This window comes from Homarus americanus, unplaced genomic scaffold (genome assembly GCF_018991925.1).
Source record: "Homarus americanus isolate GMGI-L3 unplaced genomic scaffold, GMGI_Hamer_2.0 scaffold32929, whole genome shotgun sequence".
Taxonomy (NCBI): Eukaryota; Metazoa; Arthropoda; class Malacostraca; order Decapoda; family Nephropidae; genus Homarus; species Homarus americanus.
In genome coordinates this window covers 22,087,386-22,107,236 of record NW_024737097.1, presented here as the reverse complement: position 1 = coordinate 22,107,236, position 19,851 = coordinate 22,087,386, and the positions used below count along the sequence as shown (strand labels likewise).

General features: G+C 37.8%; 1 protein-coding gene across 1 annotated transcript in view; it reads left to right on the top strand.

Moving 5' to 3' along the window:
* LOC121873331 (protein bric-a-brac 2-like) overlaps positions 1–13,343 on the top strand; it is a 208,061-nt gene extending 194,718 nt beyond the window's left edge. Inside the window, exon 9 of the mRNA XM_042376851.1 lies at positions 12,054–13,343. Coding sequence (XP_042232785.1) covers positions 12,054–12,229 — 176 coding nt within the window. The 3' untranslated portion in view covers positions 12,230–13,343. The remainder of the gene's footprint in view (positions 1–12,053) is intronic.
* The last annotated feature ends 6,508 nt before the right edge of the window (positions 13,344–19,851 follow it).

Genomic DNA, 19,851 nt, shown 5'->3' with positions numbered 1-19,851 from the left:
GGTAATGCTTTGTTGACGGCTAGTGTTGATGTTGTCTTGATACACCTTGTTGTACGGCTCTATAGCCTGCATCGTTAGGGTCGTCGGAAAGGGGGAGCTTCAGTTTCTCTGCACACTTGATGGCACCCCTAACATTACCATGTGTTAACTTGTGTTCTTCTCGGGATGACGCACCACCTGCCTCTTCACTGACGTGATCGTCTTCTAACATCTCGTCGGCAGTCACCTCAGGATCCCTGATCACCTCCAGGATGTCTTCGTTGGTGGTCTTGGAGAAGCCTGCAGCTGTAACACTGCGCAGCTTCTCTGGCAAGGTCCACTGCTACTGCAACAGACTGAACCTCACCAGTCACAGGTTGTCTCTGCCTCCCACCTGGGATACCTTGTAACACATGTCTCCATGCATGACAAACCGTTGCTACAGACAGCTGATCCCATGCCTCCGCCAAGAAGTCCACAGCTTTCTTGACGTTAAATTTCCCCCAAAAGTGTTTGACGAGAACGTCTTGCTCTGCCAACTGTTGTTCCTCGTCCTCGTCGCTCTTGCTATCGGTGTCACCCAGGTTACGCAACTCATCCTTGGTGTTGGTACAGTCGTTCAGGAGCTTAAACTTCTTTGCAGAGTATGCAGCTTTCACATTGCAGATTAATTCTTGGTCCATGGGCTAGATTAATGACGTAGTGTTGGGAGGAAGGAAGACCACTTTTACGTTGGGGTGACGATCCAACAGTAGGGGCGAGTGTCCTGGTGCGTTGTCAAGGAGCAACAAAATCTTGAATGGAACATTCTGTTGCTCACAGAATTTCTTCACGTCGGGAACGAAACAGTCATCAAACCAGGAGAGGAACAGAGCAGAGAACATCCATGCCTTACGTGCGGTCAGCCAGTGGACATTTAGCTTGGTCATGTCCATGTTCTTGTAGGCGTGTGGCTTGCGGGCTGTGTGGATCACCGATAACTTGAGTTTACAGGAACCGGAGGCATTGGTGGTAAACAGGACGGTGATGCGCTCCTTCTGCAACTTCCGGCCCCGACACTTGCTGGCAGACTTGACAACGAAGGTCTTGGTAGGTAGCTTTTTCCAAAACAGACTGGATTCGTCCATGTTGAACACCTTGTCGTCGGTGTACTGTCCTTCCTCCATAACCTCACGTAAGAACAGAGGAAAATCCTTAGCCGCAACATGGTCAGCACTCGCTTCTTCACCACCAATGTTAATGTTGGTGATCTTGTACCTCTTCTTTAACCTGTGCAGCCACCTAGAGGAAGCATTGAAGGGTTTGGGGTCAGCAATTCCCATCTTACGTGACACTGCTGCGTACAGTTCACGTGCGTACTCCTGAAATGACCGCCATGTTCCGTCTTGCCTGATGAATCAAGTAACACACAAGTAAATTTCTATCTTGAGAAGCACCTTGTTCTGGCAATACTTGATCATTGAAGCACCTGCAGACTTTGTGATGTTCATGTGTTCTTTTATCTTGGCTGCAGCCTTCTTGATCGTCCGGATCGTACATTCGTTAACACCATGCTGGCGCGCGAGATCAACCTGTCTTGTTCCTTTTTCTAACTACTGTACTTCACCTCTTAACTTAGGGCACGTCGTATCTTCTTTGGCTTAGGGCGGCTGGGTCCAGGTAATGCAAGGTTTTTCTGTGGTGGTGGTGGTCCGGAAGCAGCCATTCTTACGAAACAGTAGATACCTGTATACACGGTATGGCCGGGAGGGATGTAACTGACGCGGCTAGGTAAAGCGCCTTCTACCCGCCAGCGGGAAGGCACGTCATATTACTGTACATTAAACCAATCACAGCTAGCGGCGGAGGGAGGTAAGGATGCGTGGCCCAATCACAGTCCGATACGTCATATGACGTCAGCGATAACGCAACAGAGGCATCCACTGCGCAACCTACTCGCGCCGCTTGCCCAAGCATGGCGGGAGGTTTGAATAAAAAAATGGCAGCGCGGGAGGACCGCCAGCCGCTCTCCGCATATATGAGTAGATGCACCGCGTAAAGTGGGAATTCCGGTTCTGGCGGGGTACCGCGTAAATGTGGAAACGCGTAAACGGGAACCACGTAAATCGGGGTATTACTGTACGGTATTTGCTTTATGGCTGTGTGAAGTTATTACACATCATGATGAATACTTTGACAACTATAATAATTACATTTATAGATAATGTTACTTGGCTGCTGTGTGTAGTGTTCATGATAAAAAAAAACATGAATGATAATGTATTCTTTGAAATAGGAATAATGCTGTATGTTATATGACTACCTTGCTCTGGTCCTTAGTTACCTCTTTAAAAGTTAAATGCAGACATTCACTAATTAATGAAGAAAAAAATTTGGTGAAAAGTTTGGGTAATGGAAAATTTGGTTCAGCCTATTATAGTACTTTTTAAATTTACTTTCCTGACTAGATGAGTGAATTAGAAAGTAATTTGGAGTCCAGCATCTGCCAGATGAGTATACTGTACTGAGTTACCAAATATTAATATTTCAGCCACTGTTGATATACTGTATATCAGGGATGTATTTATGAACACACTGAAAATCATTAGTTGAACAGTCTTGTCGTCCCTTTATCAGATGGAATAAATCAAACTAACTTAAGAAAATACAGTGGTCCCTCAATTAACGAACACAATTGGTTCCACCGAGTCGTTCGTTAACCGAAAATTTCGTTAACTGAATCTATTATTTCAATGGGATATTGGGTAATTGGTTCCAACTCACAGAAAAAGTATACATACAAAGTACAGTACTGTATACCGGTAATAAAATTAACAAAACATTAAATATAAACTAAATACAGTACTGTACTGTACAGTACTATACTGTATAATAATAAATAAAAAACAATAGAATACTGTATTTTAACTTACTTTGAGGTATGTACCGTATGTCGTTTTCCCGGTAGCTTTATTTACATATCAAACAGCTGATTGTAGAGGCAGTCGATGATGACATGCCATATTCTTTACAGAGTGCATTGGTTCTAATGCCTTCTTTGTGTTTCATAATAATTTCTGCACTGTATATTATCAATATGTTAATTAAATTTCAGAATGACCAATAATTTTACTGTAAAAATGCAAAAATATTCAAGAGACCAACAAACTCAATGTTCATTCCACTGTAAACAAAGTTAAACTGAGAAGTGTTGGTGGGTGATTCAATCAGCTGATGGGCGCACAAAAACTGTTCCCTGTACAGTACTGTCTATGTTATCAATATGTTAACTAAATTTCAGAATGACCAATAATTTTAATATAAAAATTAGTTAATATAAAAAATGCAGAAATATTCAAGAGACCAACTTTTTTTTTATATTTACTCCACTGGAAACGAATATAAACATTGGCTGGCTGGCCGATCAGCTGATGCGCACAACAAAACGTGTTTCTCGTAAGGCTGTCGTTAATCGAAGTTTTGTTCGTTAATTGAAATGAAAATCATTATGGGAGCTAATTCTTTAACCAAAATTTCGTTAATTGGATTTCGTTAATCGAGGGACCACTGTATGCCAATTTATAGGTCATTACCTTAAAAATAAAATTCCCATCTGATTTATTTGGTAATTTACATCAAAGTAACATCTTTCTTATTACTGGAAACTTTATTCCAGAAAATAATCTGTGATGGTATTCTTTATGAAATAATGAAAGATGGTTGAGTAGGCCTGATGGTGCCATTAGTCAGTGCAGATACAGCACATTGTACATTAAGCCTTCAGTACATAAGTAGGTGGCATGGCCAGCTCTGCACTTGACTGCCTTCACATCCCCATTTACAGTTGGGTGAACTGGGGGTGCCCAGGATTGAACCAGTGACCTTTAAGGATAGGCAAGTGTAGTATACACTTGGCAGTTGTACCCTGTAATTAATTATAATGCATTTCAAATTGAAATCAAATAAACTAGATAACATTCAGTAAATAGAATAAATGCCTGTTTAAAATGATTCGTTGATATACCTGCCAAAGGATTGGGCCTGGGACCCACACAAGCAGCTCTAGCCCTTAAGAAGGGGTAAGAAAGAAACAACTTCAGTTCTAGAGCTAACAGCTCAAATGTCTAGCACTGCAGGCGAGGACCACTTGATCCACTTTGGGCTTTATTGATTGGGGATGTGCAGCTCTAAAGGCTGCTTTGAGAGTGATAGTGGATTTTACCTTCCAATTTGCAAATGTCTGAATGTGTTTACAGGCTAATCACGTTGATTGGGTGTGACAATTAAGGTAATTATCTGCTAAACTTGGTACAATACCCCTGTACAGTTTGTTTTCATAATCCATTGCTTGGCCCATTACTGCTTCTATTTGAGTAGTTTTGATCCCTAGTATACTCAGCTATGAATGGGTACCTATGTTTACATGGGGAACTGAAGCTGGTTAATTACAGTTTTGACTATTCTGCCTCCAAGTGTAGTGAAAAGGACAGTTTTCATCATGCAATCAGGCCTTTGGAACCCAATTTTACTTTTTCACACAAGAAAGGTGTCAGGGGCTCACCAGGTTATTCTTAACCTTGAGTGGATAAATAACATCTGAAAGGAAGTTTAGGGTGACTACTGTTCACCAAATTAGGTGATGTTTGGGGAAGGACTTACGATCAACCTTAATTGACCTAAAGGATGCCTTTTGGCATGTATTATTCATAAGCATTTTAAATAATTTCTAGCATTTTGTTTAGGGAGATCTTGCATCCAATATAAGATCTTTCCCTTTGGTTTCAAGTTGGCCTGTAGGTTTCTTCCCAAAGCCTTCTGAAGTGATTGTTGACTCCTGGGAGTCTGCCATTTGCGATGCTCCACTGGTAGAGTGTTAGAAATCTTGAATAGAGAGGAATTTTGGCTAATCTGGAAAATTTTAACCCTTTTCCTTCCCATTTTTAATCCTGGTTGGGTCTCCACCAACATACTGAAGAATCAGTTGGCTTTCATCTGAGTAAAACATTTGACTTCCTAAGTCTGAGTTGCTATTACACTGGAGGAGGCTGGCCTCCTCCAGTGTAATAGCACAGTTTTGTTTACAATCGTTTAAGTACAGGCAGGCCCCAAGTTATGATTTTCTGACTTATGATCAGCCACACTTACGAAAGGGATCCCAATACAATTATCGCAAAAATTTGCAATTATAATCCCATTTTTAACATTACTGTACAGTATTTTCATTATTCTATATTGTTTAACATTGCCTTGCTTATAGTATTTACATTATTTGATATGTATTGGATATTAGTGTTGTTTTGTATGGGCAGGGTTGTGCTTTAACCTAACCTAAATTATGGAATTAACACTTCTGAGTAACAAACAAATCAACTTATGATCAGGGTCCATGAACGTATCCCTGTCGTAAGTCAGGGACTGCCTGTATAGCTATGTCTTAGTATTTTATTTATAGTTTTATGTTTCATCATGGAAACTTATTTATATGAATATGACGTCACATAACTCAGGCTACTGTTTTGCAATGCCAGATGTGCTGTTCAAAATCATTTACAGTAATCAGATATAATTGTTGCATAGGTATTGGGAGAGAATAATAGGCAAATTAATTTTTGAACTCAGGTCACTAGTCTGTGCAGACTCTTTTCATAAATCAGTAATTATGAAGATGAATCAGTTACTCAAGCAAGTTTCAGAGTGGGCTCCCTGCCTTGGAATCTTTGGTTCTGTTTCTTGGAAACCTCTTTTATTTGATTCGACGATTGTGGAGATTGATCCTCCTGAAGGGTTGCCCCATTAATGTAAAGGAATTCATTTGCACTTATCTTTATATTCCTGCTTTTGGCAGGCATATGCATGTGTACCTGTATGCCACAATTTTTGGGTCAATTCCACATTTTTATGTAAAATTACCCAATTAAATTAATGGAATAAAGGTTTTGAGATTAATATATAAGAGATTAAATTTTTAAAAACTACTTGACAGTTTTAGTTTTCTGGATCATTTAAGAGAACTAATAATGTTAAATCTTTATGAGGTGATGATTTTTAGTAAAGTGTTCATAAATACATTCCCTGTGATGTATGACAAGTGTTAGACCACTGATGTGTGATCTTCATTCTCTTCTTAGGATAATCCAGTATCATTAACTGATCAGTTGGTGACCCTCATAGACAATATCTTGGCGAGGATGATTTAATGATAATCTTACCATTTCCTCCCAATTCACCTCACTGAAGATTGACATAACAATATTGAAGGCAGGGAACTTAGGTCGTCAGAATACATGGATAGATAATTTCATTTTGCCATAATTTCAGAATAGTTTTTTTAATGGGTTTTTGTTAGTCATCATTTTAAGGTGACCCCATGTATTGTGTTGATTAAAGGGAATTAGCTTGGTATTTCGGAAGGAATAACTTGCTGATATAATGCAAAGCAACGAAAGATGAAAAATTCACTCTCAGTTCATCTACTGTTGTAATCCATCGGTATGTAATACTGTAGTAGTTGAGTATACTTGTCATGTTTGCAGCTCAACAGAATGCTGAGTTAAAGGTGCTAGTGGAATGTCATGGGCTGTACTGTACAAGGATATTGATTATTGGCGGATACAGTAGTGGGGATGACGACTCACTTGCTATCAAGGAGGAATGAACACCTCAATCTTCTGTTCATACAAGATACGTACATGGTACACAGCACTCATATGTACTTCGAAAAATGACATGGCAGTTTTCCCAGTGTGAAAGATTTATTACTACTGTATTGCAAATGATATTTCCCCTTTTTTATTCCCAGATATTTATTTATATTTTTGGGGCAGTGTTTTAATGCATGTACAGTACAGTACAGTACAGTGTTAAAACATACTAATGCCTCATTTTATTTTTTTCTTAAATTTAACAAGTGTGTCTATCCCCCTTACATTTGAGTAAAAGTTGACACCCATAATGGTGTGTTAAATAATTTTTTACTTTCAAGCACATTGTTTATACTGATTAGATTCTGATTAAAAAGCGAGAAAAAAAGAGAGAAATTATCGTCATGTACTGTATTGGTATTTCCGCTGAACTGTTGACTCTTGTAATTGTAAGAAGAGAAAATATACTGTATGTTAGGGTGATGCATCCACAAAAGTTCCTGTAGAAAATCAATATTAAGTAGGAATCTTTCATACTACGCATCTTTTATTGCCTTACTAAATAGGAATTCATGCCATTTATTATGATAAGTGATGGTAGTGATTCCAACAAAATAAATGTATATATTTGTTAATTTTATTTCAATTCAAAGAATGCAAATGATAACCTTAAATGACTTACAATCAAATGCACAGTTATTTTCAACCAAATAAGTATTAGTTATAGGCCAACTCATGGGTTTTGATCAAGTGCATGCCCTGTTTTGTAATATATAAGTGTTCATGGTATTGACATATTCATGAAATAGTATAAATCTAGAATTTACATAAATATATACAGTAAGAACATAGTCAATTAGGCAACAATTAATGTAATATTTTTAAATATTGTAAATGATAAAATATGAAATAAGTAGATGTGCTGTAAATTATTGTTTTTTTTTTAATTTTAAATTGTACCAATTTAATTGTATTATTATAAATAAGTTCTAAGAAATGTCTTGATTTTTAATAAAATACTTAAGTAAATTGTTTCATGTATTTCAGTCCTTTTTTGTAATATATACTGTACTACTTTTTTTTTTACTAAGTTTCATAATATAATTGAGTGTAGTGCTGTACACTAAGAGCAACTACCTTATACCATTTAGATGATAAATATATTGTATTAAAGTGGAAGGAACATGAATCACTGTTCCATGTACAGTACTGTACCTAATATTTTATAAAATTATAAATAGTACTGTACAGTACTCATAAATTTTTCTTAAAAAAAGGGAGGTTGTATACAGTACACTGGTATTGTAGGTAGGTACAGTATCTATGAGGCCCTAGTAAGATTAAGTGCAATTATTATTTGAGAGAAAATTTTATCTGTAAATTGTCTGAGTGAATGGTAAACTTCCTGCGCACAGAGGAACTTTAAACATCATGATTTTATATTTTTAATGACTTACTTTTATGTTCTTGGATATTTGATATTTTGTTGTTAATCAAAAAGCAGTAGGCAATGTTTCTTTTTGCCAGTAAAAATATCAGATGGTAATGTTAAAAATATTTAACAATATTTAACAATAGTCAGTCACCGGATAAATCACAGGATTGAGGAATACTTTTGACTTGAACTTTATGCCAGTTTTCAGTCACTCTTTACACACTTGCATATAAATGGGGATTTTGGTGCCTATAGGTAGCACCATTTTATCTACAGTAGGCTATACATTACAGAGTATAATGTAAAATGTGTTGTAGGCCAAGCTGGAGAATTAAACATTTATTTTCCACTGGCCCAGGTATTTGAAGATATTTAATTACAGAAAGAGGAAATCAATATACTCGTACCAGAGGCGGATCCAAGAGGGGGTGTGGGGGGGTGAGATCCTTTTAATTAGAAAATTCCAGTACTTTTTCTTTAATTCATTATTACATTCTGGCACTCTTGTACTGTATATTAAAAAGTAATTACTATTGACCTCAGAATATCTCCTGATATCACAAATGCACATGGCCTCAAAATGCCCATGATATTGGTCAGATTTCAAAAAATTTCTGAGGGGGCTTACAGTGCCCCCACCCAAACCCCACAGCTGGGTGGGCTCACTGTGCTCGCCATGATCCCCCACCCACAACTTCCTGGACCTCTCCCTATTTGATATTCTTTGATCCGCCCCTGTGTACTGTACAGCAATACAAAAAGAATTCTAACTTAAACGAAAATCACTTGCTGAGAACCAATTCAAAATATGGTTATTGTAGCATCTAATGGTTCATGTAATCAAACTATGGTATGAGATAAAAACAGTGCTGTATCAAAGGATCTATCTTATCTGTTAAGCACAGTGAAGAAGGTGAAGATGCAGGGAAGGTCCTGTTTTCTGTAAATGATGCCTCCTCTTCCTTCCTCTCCAATTTGCTTTTCCTAACTATAGCTTTCCTTGGTTTCACCTGAGTGTGCCTGTAAAATTTGGCTAGATTGGTGGGACCATTTTTGATCCAAGATATAAAAATGAATAACATCTGAAGTGGGTCCTCAATGACAGATGATAAAGGCTGTGCAAGACAAGTACTATAGATTTAGCCCATGGGTGAAATGCTTTGTATTGTACATGTACCATGATTAGTACTACATATTCCTTACAATACAGTACAATACTGTATAGTAATACAAAAGTTTGCACACAACAAGAGAAGTATGTGTTCATTACATATTCCTGTGGAAGCAAAGACAGTGCATTTTTCAAGTTGTAAATTGCACAATTTCAATATATGGTAGCATGTCTGTACCATTATGATGGTGATTAACTTGAAATCTTTTATTTAACATTGTTTTGTAGGCCACAAAACATTATTATTATTATTATTATTATTATTATTATTATTATTTTTGCCTTTGTTTACATGTATCATTTTTGCACTTATTCTTTGAGTCCACATTAATTAACTGTTGCTTTTTTTTTTTTTTATACGTATGTCTGTTGGTGATGTGCATTCTTTCAAGTGATGGGTAGTTGAATTTGTTCAGCCTTAAAATCATATGGGAGCCAGTCATTATGTACAAGGCAAATGCTTTTGTTAAAAAAGTTAGACATGCTGTTATGATGAATATTTTGAGATAAGAATTATGTAATACAGTACAGTATTGCATGTAAAATAGTATAGCAAAAGAGACACCGCACTAACAGAATGCATGCACATACTGTATTGTACACATGCATGTGTGTACTGGAATGTGAGTGAATCTAACGAGGTACAGTATGTGCAAAGCACCTATATGATTACTGTACTGTACTGTAATACTCTACCCTTAGAAAACGATCTAGTGACTCATTGTTGTTACTTATGAGAAAAATATCATCACTAATCATGAAAAAACTTGTTGTAGTCTACAAGTCTAATTCCACCTTAGACAATTCCAACTCTATCCCTCCTACCCCTGCTCCTCCGACTGAACCTATGCACTTTCCTATGATCTCCACTCGGAAGGTTGCTGTCGTATTATCCAGGTTGGATGTGAGTAAGGCGCATGGACCGGACGGAATACCCCCTCGTGTTCCGAGGGAGTGTGCTGAAGCTCTGGCCCCTGTGCTTGCTTGCCTCTTTCGCCTTTGCCTCAAAACCCAAACTTTTCCTTCTTCTTGGAAGCATGCCTTGGTTCAACCTATCCCGAAGAAGGGTGACCATTCTAAGCCCTCTAATTATTGCCCCATTGCCCTAACTTCATCCCTCTCTAAGATTTTCGAAACTATCTTGAACTCCCATTTTCTCCGTCACCTTGAACGCCATTCTCTTTTGTCGGATCACCAGTATGGTTTTCGCCAGGTGAGATCTACTGGTGATTTGCTCTCCTACTGCACCCATCTTTGGTCATCCTCTCTTAGCGATTATGGGGAAACTTTCGTCGTGGCCCTCGACATCTCCAAAGCATTTGATAGGGTATGGCATAAGTCTTTGCTTTCTAAACTTCTCTCTTATGGTTTCTCTCCCCTGCTTTGTTTTCTAATTTCTAGCTTCCTTGAGAACCAATCCATGGTAGTTGTTGTCGAGGGATCAATCTCTCACTCTTTCTCTACCAATAGTGGTGTCCCACAGGGTTCTATTCTTTCACCTACTCTCTTCCTTCTTTTTATCAATGATTTACTTCACACTACAACTAATTCTATCCATTCTTACGCTGATGGTTCTACTCTTCACCCTTTTTCACATTTTCCCCTTCCCCCTAACTCTCAAACTAGATCTATTTCTAAAGCTGATTTCATTACATCTATCAATGCGATCTGTGCAGCATCTCCGAATGAGAAGGTAGAAACTTGGTTAAATTCAATAGTAATATAACTCAGTATTTACCAATTACACTTTCCAAACAAGATGATCTCCCACCAATCACAATCCAGGACGCTATCATTCTGCCAAATTCTAAAATAAATATCCTCGGCTTCACCATTTCCTCTAATATGTCATGGAAGCCACACATCCTCAACATTGCTAAAGCTGCCTCCCGAAAGTTGGGAATGCTGTACAGATGCCGTAGCTACTTCACTCCTTAGCAGTTGCTTCAAGTATAAGGGATTCATTCATCCTAATTTGGATTACTGCTCTCATATCTGGGGTGGCTCTCTTCTGTCCAACAGTTAGATAGGGTGGAATCAAAGGCATTTCGTCTTATATTAACTCTCCTCCTTTAGTTGGCAATCTCTCTTCGCTGCAATGTTACTTCACTCTGTTTCTTTTACAGGTACTTTAACGGGCAATGTTCGGTGGATTTGGCATCCTGTGTACCGCCGGCAAGGCTGTGGGCTCGTAACACACATCTTGCCCGCTGTGCCCACCGTTTCTCTGTGGATGTCGGTCACACTAGAATAACCCGTTATAGTGGATCCTTCTTTCCTCACACAGCCAAACTGTGGAATGCTCTGCCTTCTTCTGTGTTTCCAAATTCATACAATCTGTCTCACTTTAAAAAGCTGGTTTACCGGCATCTTCGTGGTGTAGATTAATATAACCTTTTCCTTTTATATTTTAAATTTTTTAGATTCTTATTTTTTCGCCCCCTAGGCCTCGTTGTGGGTCGTTGAGCTGTGCCCGGGTAGGCTAATCCCCGTAAAAAAAAAAAAGGAAGGAACAAAGAGGCATGACAAAATATGCAACGAGATCGTCACAGTTCCTCATAGTGTTGTACTGTACTGTATCATCGGTCCGCCGCACTGTACCCTCTAGTCCTCTACCAATCAAATACGGACGTGATCTTAACCGCCAATTGGCTGAAAGTTGAACACATGTGCGAACGTTTCCTTTGCTGCTGGTTGGCTGAAATAAACCCAAATGCGAACTTGGTTTTTGCCGCTAATTAGCTAAAGTAGAACACGCGCCTGGCATGTGTGTATCATCGGGTAGAAATACAGTAGTGCAGTAAGATAGAACAGTTCTAGTACAACCCGGTTTTTCTCCTTTTTGCAGGTGAGACGGACCTGAGAAAAGCCTGCGACAGAGAGAGAAAGGTGTGTCCAGTATGTCAGAAGATGATCACCGCGAAAAACATAGCGAGGCACATACGCACTCACGGGAACATGGCCAAGTTAGAGTCGGCGTATGAGACGCTCGACTTCATGGACTGTGCGTGGATACCCGAGTGACAGTCCACCGGGCTCGTGCACTCACTCACTCGCTCTAGTTTCGCTCCTTTCTCCCCTACTGCATTATACTGTATAAATTTTCCTTTTGTAACATAATGCCGGACATTTTATATTCAAGACTGAAGAGAGTGAGCTTTAACGTGTTATCAAAGGCGAGTGTGTTGAGTTCACATAAAAAAAAACGTTGTGGACTGTCTCGATTTTGCCATAAGAAGGCACGTTGGATAGACTATAAAATTAAAAAACGCAATTTTTTGGGGGGTAGAAATTATCACGCAAATCAAAACTCGTAAACTGTTTTCATTTTGTCTAAGTTATCAGAGTGAATGTAACCTGCAAATACAGTATATTTCAATGTAAATATAGTGGTTTGAATAGTAATTGACGGAGTGATGAGAGGTGATAGCCACGTCCATTGTGCGGACAGGGGCTGGGTTAGTGAGAGTCGAGTCCTCATAAACGGTCTCTAGAAGTGGTGCTGCCCTGGTGGGAGACGGACCAGCTGTGTGAGTCCGTCCGACGTTCCTAGCAAGCTGTACATATATAAGTTGGTGATGTCCTTTCATGTATAGCTCTTACCCCGTCACGTAATTCTTAGTGTGTCTTATGCATTTACAATCCCTATAGCGTACCGAAGCCAGAGCGAAATGACAGGTGATCAGAGCGTAAATTAATGGAACATATATTTTGAAAACTACATTAGGATGAGATAATCACCAAAAAAAATTCACTGCAAGATAACTAGGTAAATTTTCACTTGTTGCCACAATATGAAATCAAAGTTGAAACTATGTTTTTCCAATGGTTTTTGATGTGTTATGAATGAATTTGAACTTCATTTCTGGCACAAATCAATGGTTTCTGAGATAACACACCCCCCCCCCTCACCTCCCATCTCAGAATCGAGAGATTCATTATAAAAATCAAGGTTAAGTGTTCAAAACATGTGGAAAACCACCGGATAAAGTTTTGAACCTAACCTAACCTGGGGAGCTCCACAGTCGTTCCATGTTCTTGCGGGTAGATATGATAGAAGTTTTTAAGTGGGTGAAAGGAATCAAAAAAGGGGATATAGATAAAGTTCTTATAATATCCGAGCAGAATAGGATTCGGAGCAACGGATTCAAGTTGGATAAGTTTAGGTTTAGGAGGGAGATAGGAAGAAACTGGTTCACAAATAGGGTGGTGGACGAGTGGAACAAGCTTAGCAACTTTGTAGTAAGTGCGGGAACTCTGGAAAGTTTCAAAAGGAGGCTAGATAGATTCATGGATTATAGAGAGTGGTAGTAACTCTCGACAGGAGCTGCCATGCACAGGCCAACCGGCCTATTGCAAACTCCTTATTTTCTTATGTTCTTATGTTCTTCTTATGTTCTGGGTGTGTACCTCCACATATGAACATATATACGGTAATAAAATATTAAATATCTCGCTTAAACATAATTTGCGCCAGGAATGCCATTGAAGAAAAATATCATAGAATTATCAAAACTACCAATTGCAAATATAATATTCCCAAAATTCATTTAGTGGCAACAAGTGAAAGATACATTTTCATACATAATATCTCGTTTATACGTAATTTGTCAAAACTACTGATTGCAAATATAAAATTCATGAGATTCGGTTTGTTGCAACAGGTGAAATAATACCGATAACTTTAGCAGTAATGTATTCATAACAAACCAAATACAGTGCTTCCATGGGTGACATGACTGAAGAAACAACTTTTAAATTTTCTGTATCGTAAAACAGTGATGTCACTATAATCACAATTAATGAAATTGTTAGATAATCACAAATCACAGATATTTACAATAAGCAGGAGTGGAAAATAATCATAGCACGATAAATTCCCTCTTGGTTTGTAATAAATGACGGATTGTTTGCAAAATATTATTTTGTCAGGCTTTTCTGCAAGGCTTACCAAAATGTGTTTCAACTTATACAACTAGCAGGACTGAAACAGTGACAGCAAAACATTTACAGCTCAGTAGACTGTACGAAACTACATGCAATACTTTACAAACACCATCAGGCTGTATATTAATGAGTGAAACTTTAAATCATCCACAGTTATTACATGTAGTCATTTACCATACCAGCTGACAGTCTAGCAATGACTGGTACAACAATACACTAAACAACATCAACAGTGAGGTATTTATAATCTTGGCTGATTGACTGACTGATAATGACAGTTGTATTTACCTGATTTACAGCCTGCCTACTGCCATGATTGATATTACTAGTATTGGCAGACTGACCATAGTAACAGTGGAGATGACCGCTAGATTTTCGTGTTGTCGACGCCAAAGACTCAAAGGATCTGATTATAAGGATGTATTTTCGATTTGAGTAACAGAACGCATTTATGATGTACAGCTGCTCCTCGACTTATGACGGGGGTTAGGGACCCAAATCCAGGTCGTAAGTCAAATTGGTTGTAAGTCGAAAATGCTTAAATAATACATAGAAAATCTAAAATGGGTGTCTCTTTTTCTTCTCAGCACCACAAAACTCTCACTTTTAAGCTTGCCAGCCATTTTAAAGTGAATAAAAATTTTTTTTGTCACTACACAGCGCAATCACTATCGTTGGGACTCGAAAATACGTAATTTGACAAAATTTTGGTTCGACTGAGGTGGTCGTATGTCCGGGTGGTCGTAAGTCGAGTAGGTCGTAAGTCGAGGAGTAGCTGTAATTATAAGGACGTACTTGGATCTGATTACTGTACGAGGATGACTTAAGGATCTGAATGTAGTGACTGACAGATTTGGACGATAGTGATTGTTGGAATATCAGAAAGTCACATAAAAGTTCTTTATGCTTTTAAAGGCCGAAGCTTTTCTATCCTTTTTTTTTAATATATATATATATATATATATATATATATATATATATATATATATATATATATATATATATATATATATATATATATATATATATATATATATATATATATATATATATATATATATATATATATATATATATATATATATATATATATATATATATATATATATATATATATATATATATATATATTATATATATATATATATATATATATAAAAAACAGGACTTCCTTGGTTTTAGATGCTTACTGTTGAGCTAGGCATTGGACTTCAGCTGTCTGTAGGCCTGTCGCTTTACCATACACACTAATTATCTCAAAGTGTCTTCATTCATATCTGGCTGGTTTTATCAAGTTAAGAAATAACCTATTCATGCACAATTTATTCAATTTCTCACATTAAAAAATTTGCACTTCCATGTAATCAGTTGGCTAAGTTGGGACCAGTCTTCATTATGAAAGTGTGTGTGTTGTATTCTAGGTTGGTCAGAGTCAGGCATGTTCATGATGCTGTGCATGTCTTCCTATAACATAGAACAATACTCTAGTTACGTCGGACCACAGTGTATTCAGAATAACTCATGTCAAAGCACAGGGTGTTCAGAGTAACTCACATTAGAGTAGTGTACTGTAGTAAAAGGTGCTTATTGTACGTCTCATGCAAGTTTCTCCTCTCGTGTGGTAAAGCTTCATTTGAACAGCAGCTGAGTTTTAATGGGCAGGCGTAGTGCTAGGGGTGATGCTCCACCCCACCCCCCCCCCAACCCTCTATCTTCCCTTTCTCTGGATGGCTGAATGTGCATCTCAGATTTTCAGTTTATGCATACCAGTACAGTAGTTTCATCTTTGTGATATTTGTATTTTTGTATTTTTTTTTACTTTATGATTGCTCATTCTTTATCAAAAATTTCATGGAGTGTTTAATGCATTTGTTAAATTTTGTTTTGCTGGCAATTTGTCGATGTAATTTGTTGATTGGTTTATGTCAGTTGGCCAACGAAGTGAAATGATATGCAAGAGAGCCTGTTGATCATTGTTGATATTTATTAACCTGTCATTTGGTTGTCATACTGAGTAATATGTCACGCTCAACCTTATTGTTATGTGATGCAGTCATCATCATCATCATCATCTACATTTTATGGTAATTTTTCCACTCTTGTGTGGGTTAACCATGATTACTGATGGTAGTTGTTGGGTAAAACCAGAACGGGCAGTCCCCAAGCTCATCACCGATAACCCAGGGCACCAGCCCAGAAAATGAAGCAAAGACCTGGGGATGGGGCACAGCTCAGGTGATTCAGTTGCCGTCATGTATTTTAAAACAAAGTTTTACAGCTGTATCCCCTTCCTAATGCCAACCTACAGGATGGGAACAGTTGGCAAGGCAGGGTCGCAATTCTCTGAGTTACTCAAAGTGATGTGTCATAATGAGCAATGATTGGTTGAGGCAGAGGTAATGAGCCTGTTATTACTGGGCAGCGGAATGAGTGTCCATCTGAGCAAGTGATTTTTTATAAAGATTTTGTTAATTGTGTAGTTCCATGACAAGTCTTTGACATATTAAGGATGTGTAGCTGAAGCAAATGTGAATAAAGACTTTAATATTATTGTATGAAATTTGTACATATTATTATTGTGAGGTCCATATCATTTAAGTTAACAGTATGTAGGAGTTTTTGCCCACCTGTACTGTAGTGTTAATGGGCGTCAACTTCAAAATGGAATTGTGTAAATCATCACATTTCATTCTGTTCACCAATGTTCATCTGTCATGTAAATCTTCATTGTTTTGCACAAAGTAAAATAATAGTTTTACAAGATGTGTTTCAAGAACCCTAATTCCTGAGACTGATAATGTTGATATTATTCTAAATGTGTGTTTTATTATTGTGTTATTGTACTGTATGAGGAATATCCATGACAGCTACCAACACTGACCAACAAACAACATGGTCCTGGAAAATCTTTGCTTTATGTTCTTAAGAGAATGCAGTAATAGAGATTATTACTGTATTTTTACAGTCAATTTCTTGTACTGTATAGGATATAATTTGATGTTTTTTGCTGTTGTTGTTGCTAATGATAAGGTTAGGCAAAAACAGAACAATTTTCATCTATGACACTTTTGGCGCATTTTACTCATAACCGAGGTATCCGGAGTTGAAAATCAGAAAACTACTAGAAAGGTAATTAGTATTGCATTTGTTGCCACCAACCGGATCTTTGGATTTTTCTTTGCAAACAATAGTTTAGACAATTCTAAGACACATTTCTTCTATGACATTTCCCTTGCAAACGACCAAGAACCTAGATATTTAATATGCCAGTTAGGTAGGTTTGGTTGGTGCTATCAACCATGTATTACTAATTAAATATCTCGGTTTTAGGTCGTTTGCGAGGGAAACATCATAGAAAAAAGGTTTCTTAGAATTGTCTAAACTATTGTTTGCAAAGAAATATCCCAAGATTTGGTTAGTGGCAACAAATGCAATAGTAGCTTTGGATTTTCTAGTAGTTTTCTTATTTTCAGCTCCTGATATCTCGATTATGGATATAATGTGCCAAAAGTGTCATAGAGGAAAATCGTCTTATTTTTGTCTGAACTTACCATTAGCAACACGGACAAAAAAAATATTGAATACGTCCTGTACTATAAATTGACCATTATTTCTGTACTGCTATTGCAATTATCATTTTATTATTATTATTTCAGTATTGTTATTACAATATTATCATTATTCTTAATATTATTATTAATATTATTATTATAGTATTACTGTTATTATTATGATTATTATTATTATTATTATCATAGTATTACTGTTATTATTATTATTATTATTATTATTTTTATTATTATTATTATTATTATTATTATTATTATTAAAGTATTACTGTTATTTTTATTTTTATTATTATTATTATTATTATTATTATTATTATTATTATTATAGTATTACTGTTATTATTATTATTATTATAGTACTGTATATTGCTATTATTATTATTATTATTACTGTCATCACTACGACGGAGTGGGATGCAGGGCACGTTGGTATAGTTTACCTCCCAGCTTTTCCACCTAAAAGCAAAACCCACACTTATCTGGTCTCGACTCTTGCTAATGAAGCCTTATATAGTTATGCAGTACTGTATATACCATGATGATCGTGCGAGTGTCTCTAGTATGTCAGATGTTGGATTGGTCTGGTTTACGATAGGTCAGTTTGGCAACTCTGGTGTTGGGGGGAAAGTGTGAGAACAACACTTGCTTTTGTCATTATGAGTTGTTGTTTGTTTGTTTAACTTCCTGGCCGACAACTGCGTCGGTTATTATGGCCGTAGACTTGTTAGTTGGAACTCTTTCTCTTGTTTTTTTTCGACACCTACACTTTTTGTCCTTCATGTTCTTGATCTGGGTTTTCTTTTATTCTTGTTTCTCCTCACTTGGAGGAGCACATCCTTATAGTTAAGGCTCGGTGCTACTATAGTATGCAGTCTACCGAGCTGGTGCTACTATAGTATGTGGTCTACTGAGCTGGAGCTACTATAGTATGCGGTCTACCGAGCTGGAGCTACTATAGTATGCAGTCTACCGAGCTGGAGCTACTATAGTATGTGGTCTACCAAGCTGGAGCTACTATAGTATGCAGTCTACCGAGCTGGAGCTACTATAGTATGTGGTCTACCAAGCTGGAGCTACTATAGTATGCAGTCTACCGAGCTGGTGCTACTATAGTATGTGGTTTACCGAGTTGGTGCTACTATAGTATGCGGTCTACCGAGCTGGAGCTACTATAGTATGCAGTTTACCGAGCTGGTGCTACTTTAGTATGTGGTCTACCGAGCTGATGCTACTATAGTATGCAGTCTACCGAGCTGAAGCTACAATAGTACGTATGCAGTCTACCGAGCTGGTGCTACTATAGTATGTGGTCTACTGAGCTGGAGCTACTATAGTATGCAGTCTACCGAGCTGGTGCTATTATAGTATGTGGTCTACCGAGCTGGAGCTACTATAGTATGTGGTCTACTGAGCTGGAGCTACTATAGTATGCAGTCTACCGAGCTGGTGCTATTATAGTATGTGGTCTACCGAGCTGGAGCTACTATGGTATGCAGTCTACCGAGCTGGTGCTACTATAGTATGTGGTTTAATGAGCTGGTGCTACTATAGTATGCAGTCTACCGAGCTCGAGCTACAATAGTAATGATGCAGTCTACTGAGCTGGTGCTACTATAGTATGTGGTCAATGAGCTGGAGCTACTATAGTATGTGGTCTATCGAGCTGAGCTACTATAGTATGTAGTCTAATTGCCGCTGAAGCTACTATAGTATGCAGTCTACCGAGCTGGAGCTTCTATAGTATGTGGTCTACCGAGCTGAGCCACATAGTACGTGGTCTAATGAGCTGGAGCTACAATAGTATGTATTCAATGAAATTGAGCTGATGCTACTATAGTATGCAGTCTACCCAGCTGAAGCTACTAGCACGATGCAGTCTAATGAGCTGGTGCTACTATAGTATGTGGTCTACCGAGCTGGAGCTACTATACTATGTGGTCTATCGAGCTGGAACTACTATAGTATGCAGTCTACAGAGCTGGTGCTACTATAGTATGTGGTCTAACGAGCTGGTGCTACTATAGTATGCAGTCTACCGAGCTGGTGCTACTATAGTATGCGGTCTACCGAGCTGGAGCTACTATAGTATGCAGTCTACAGAGCTGGTGCTACTATGGTATGCAGTCTACA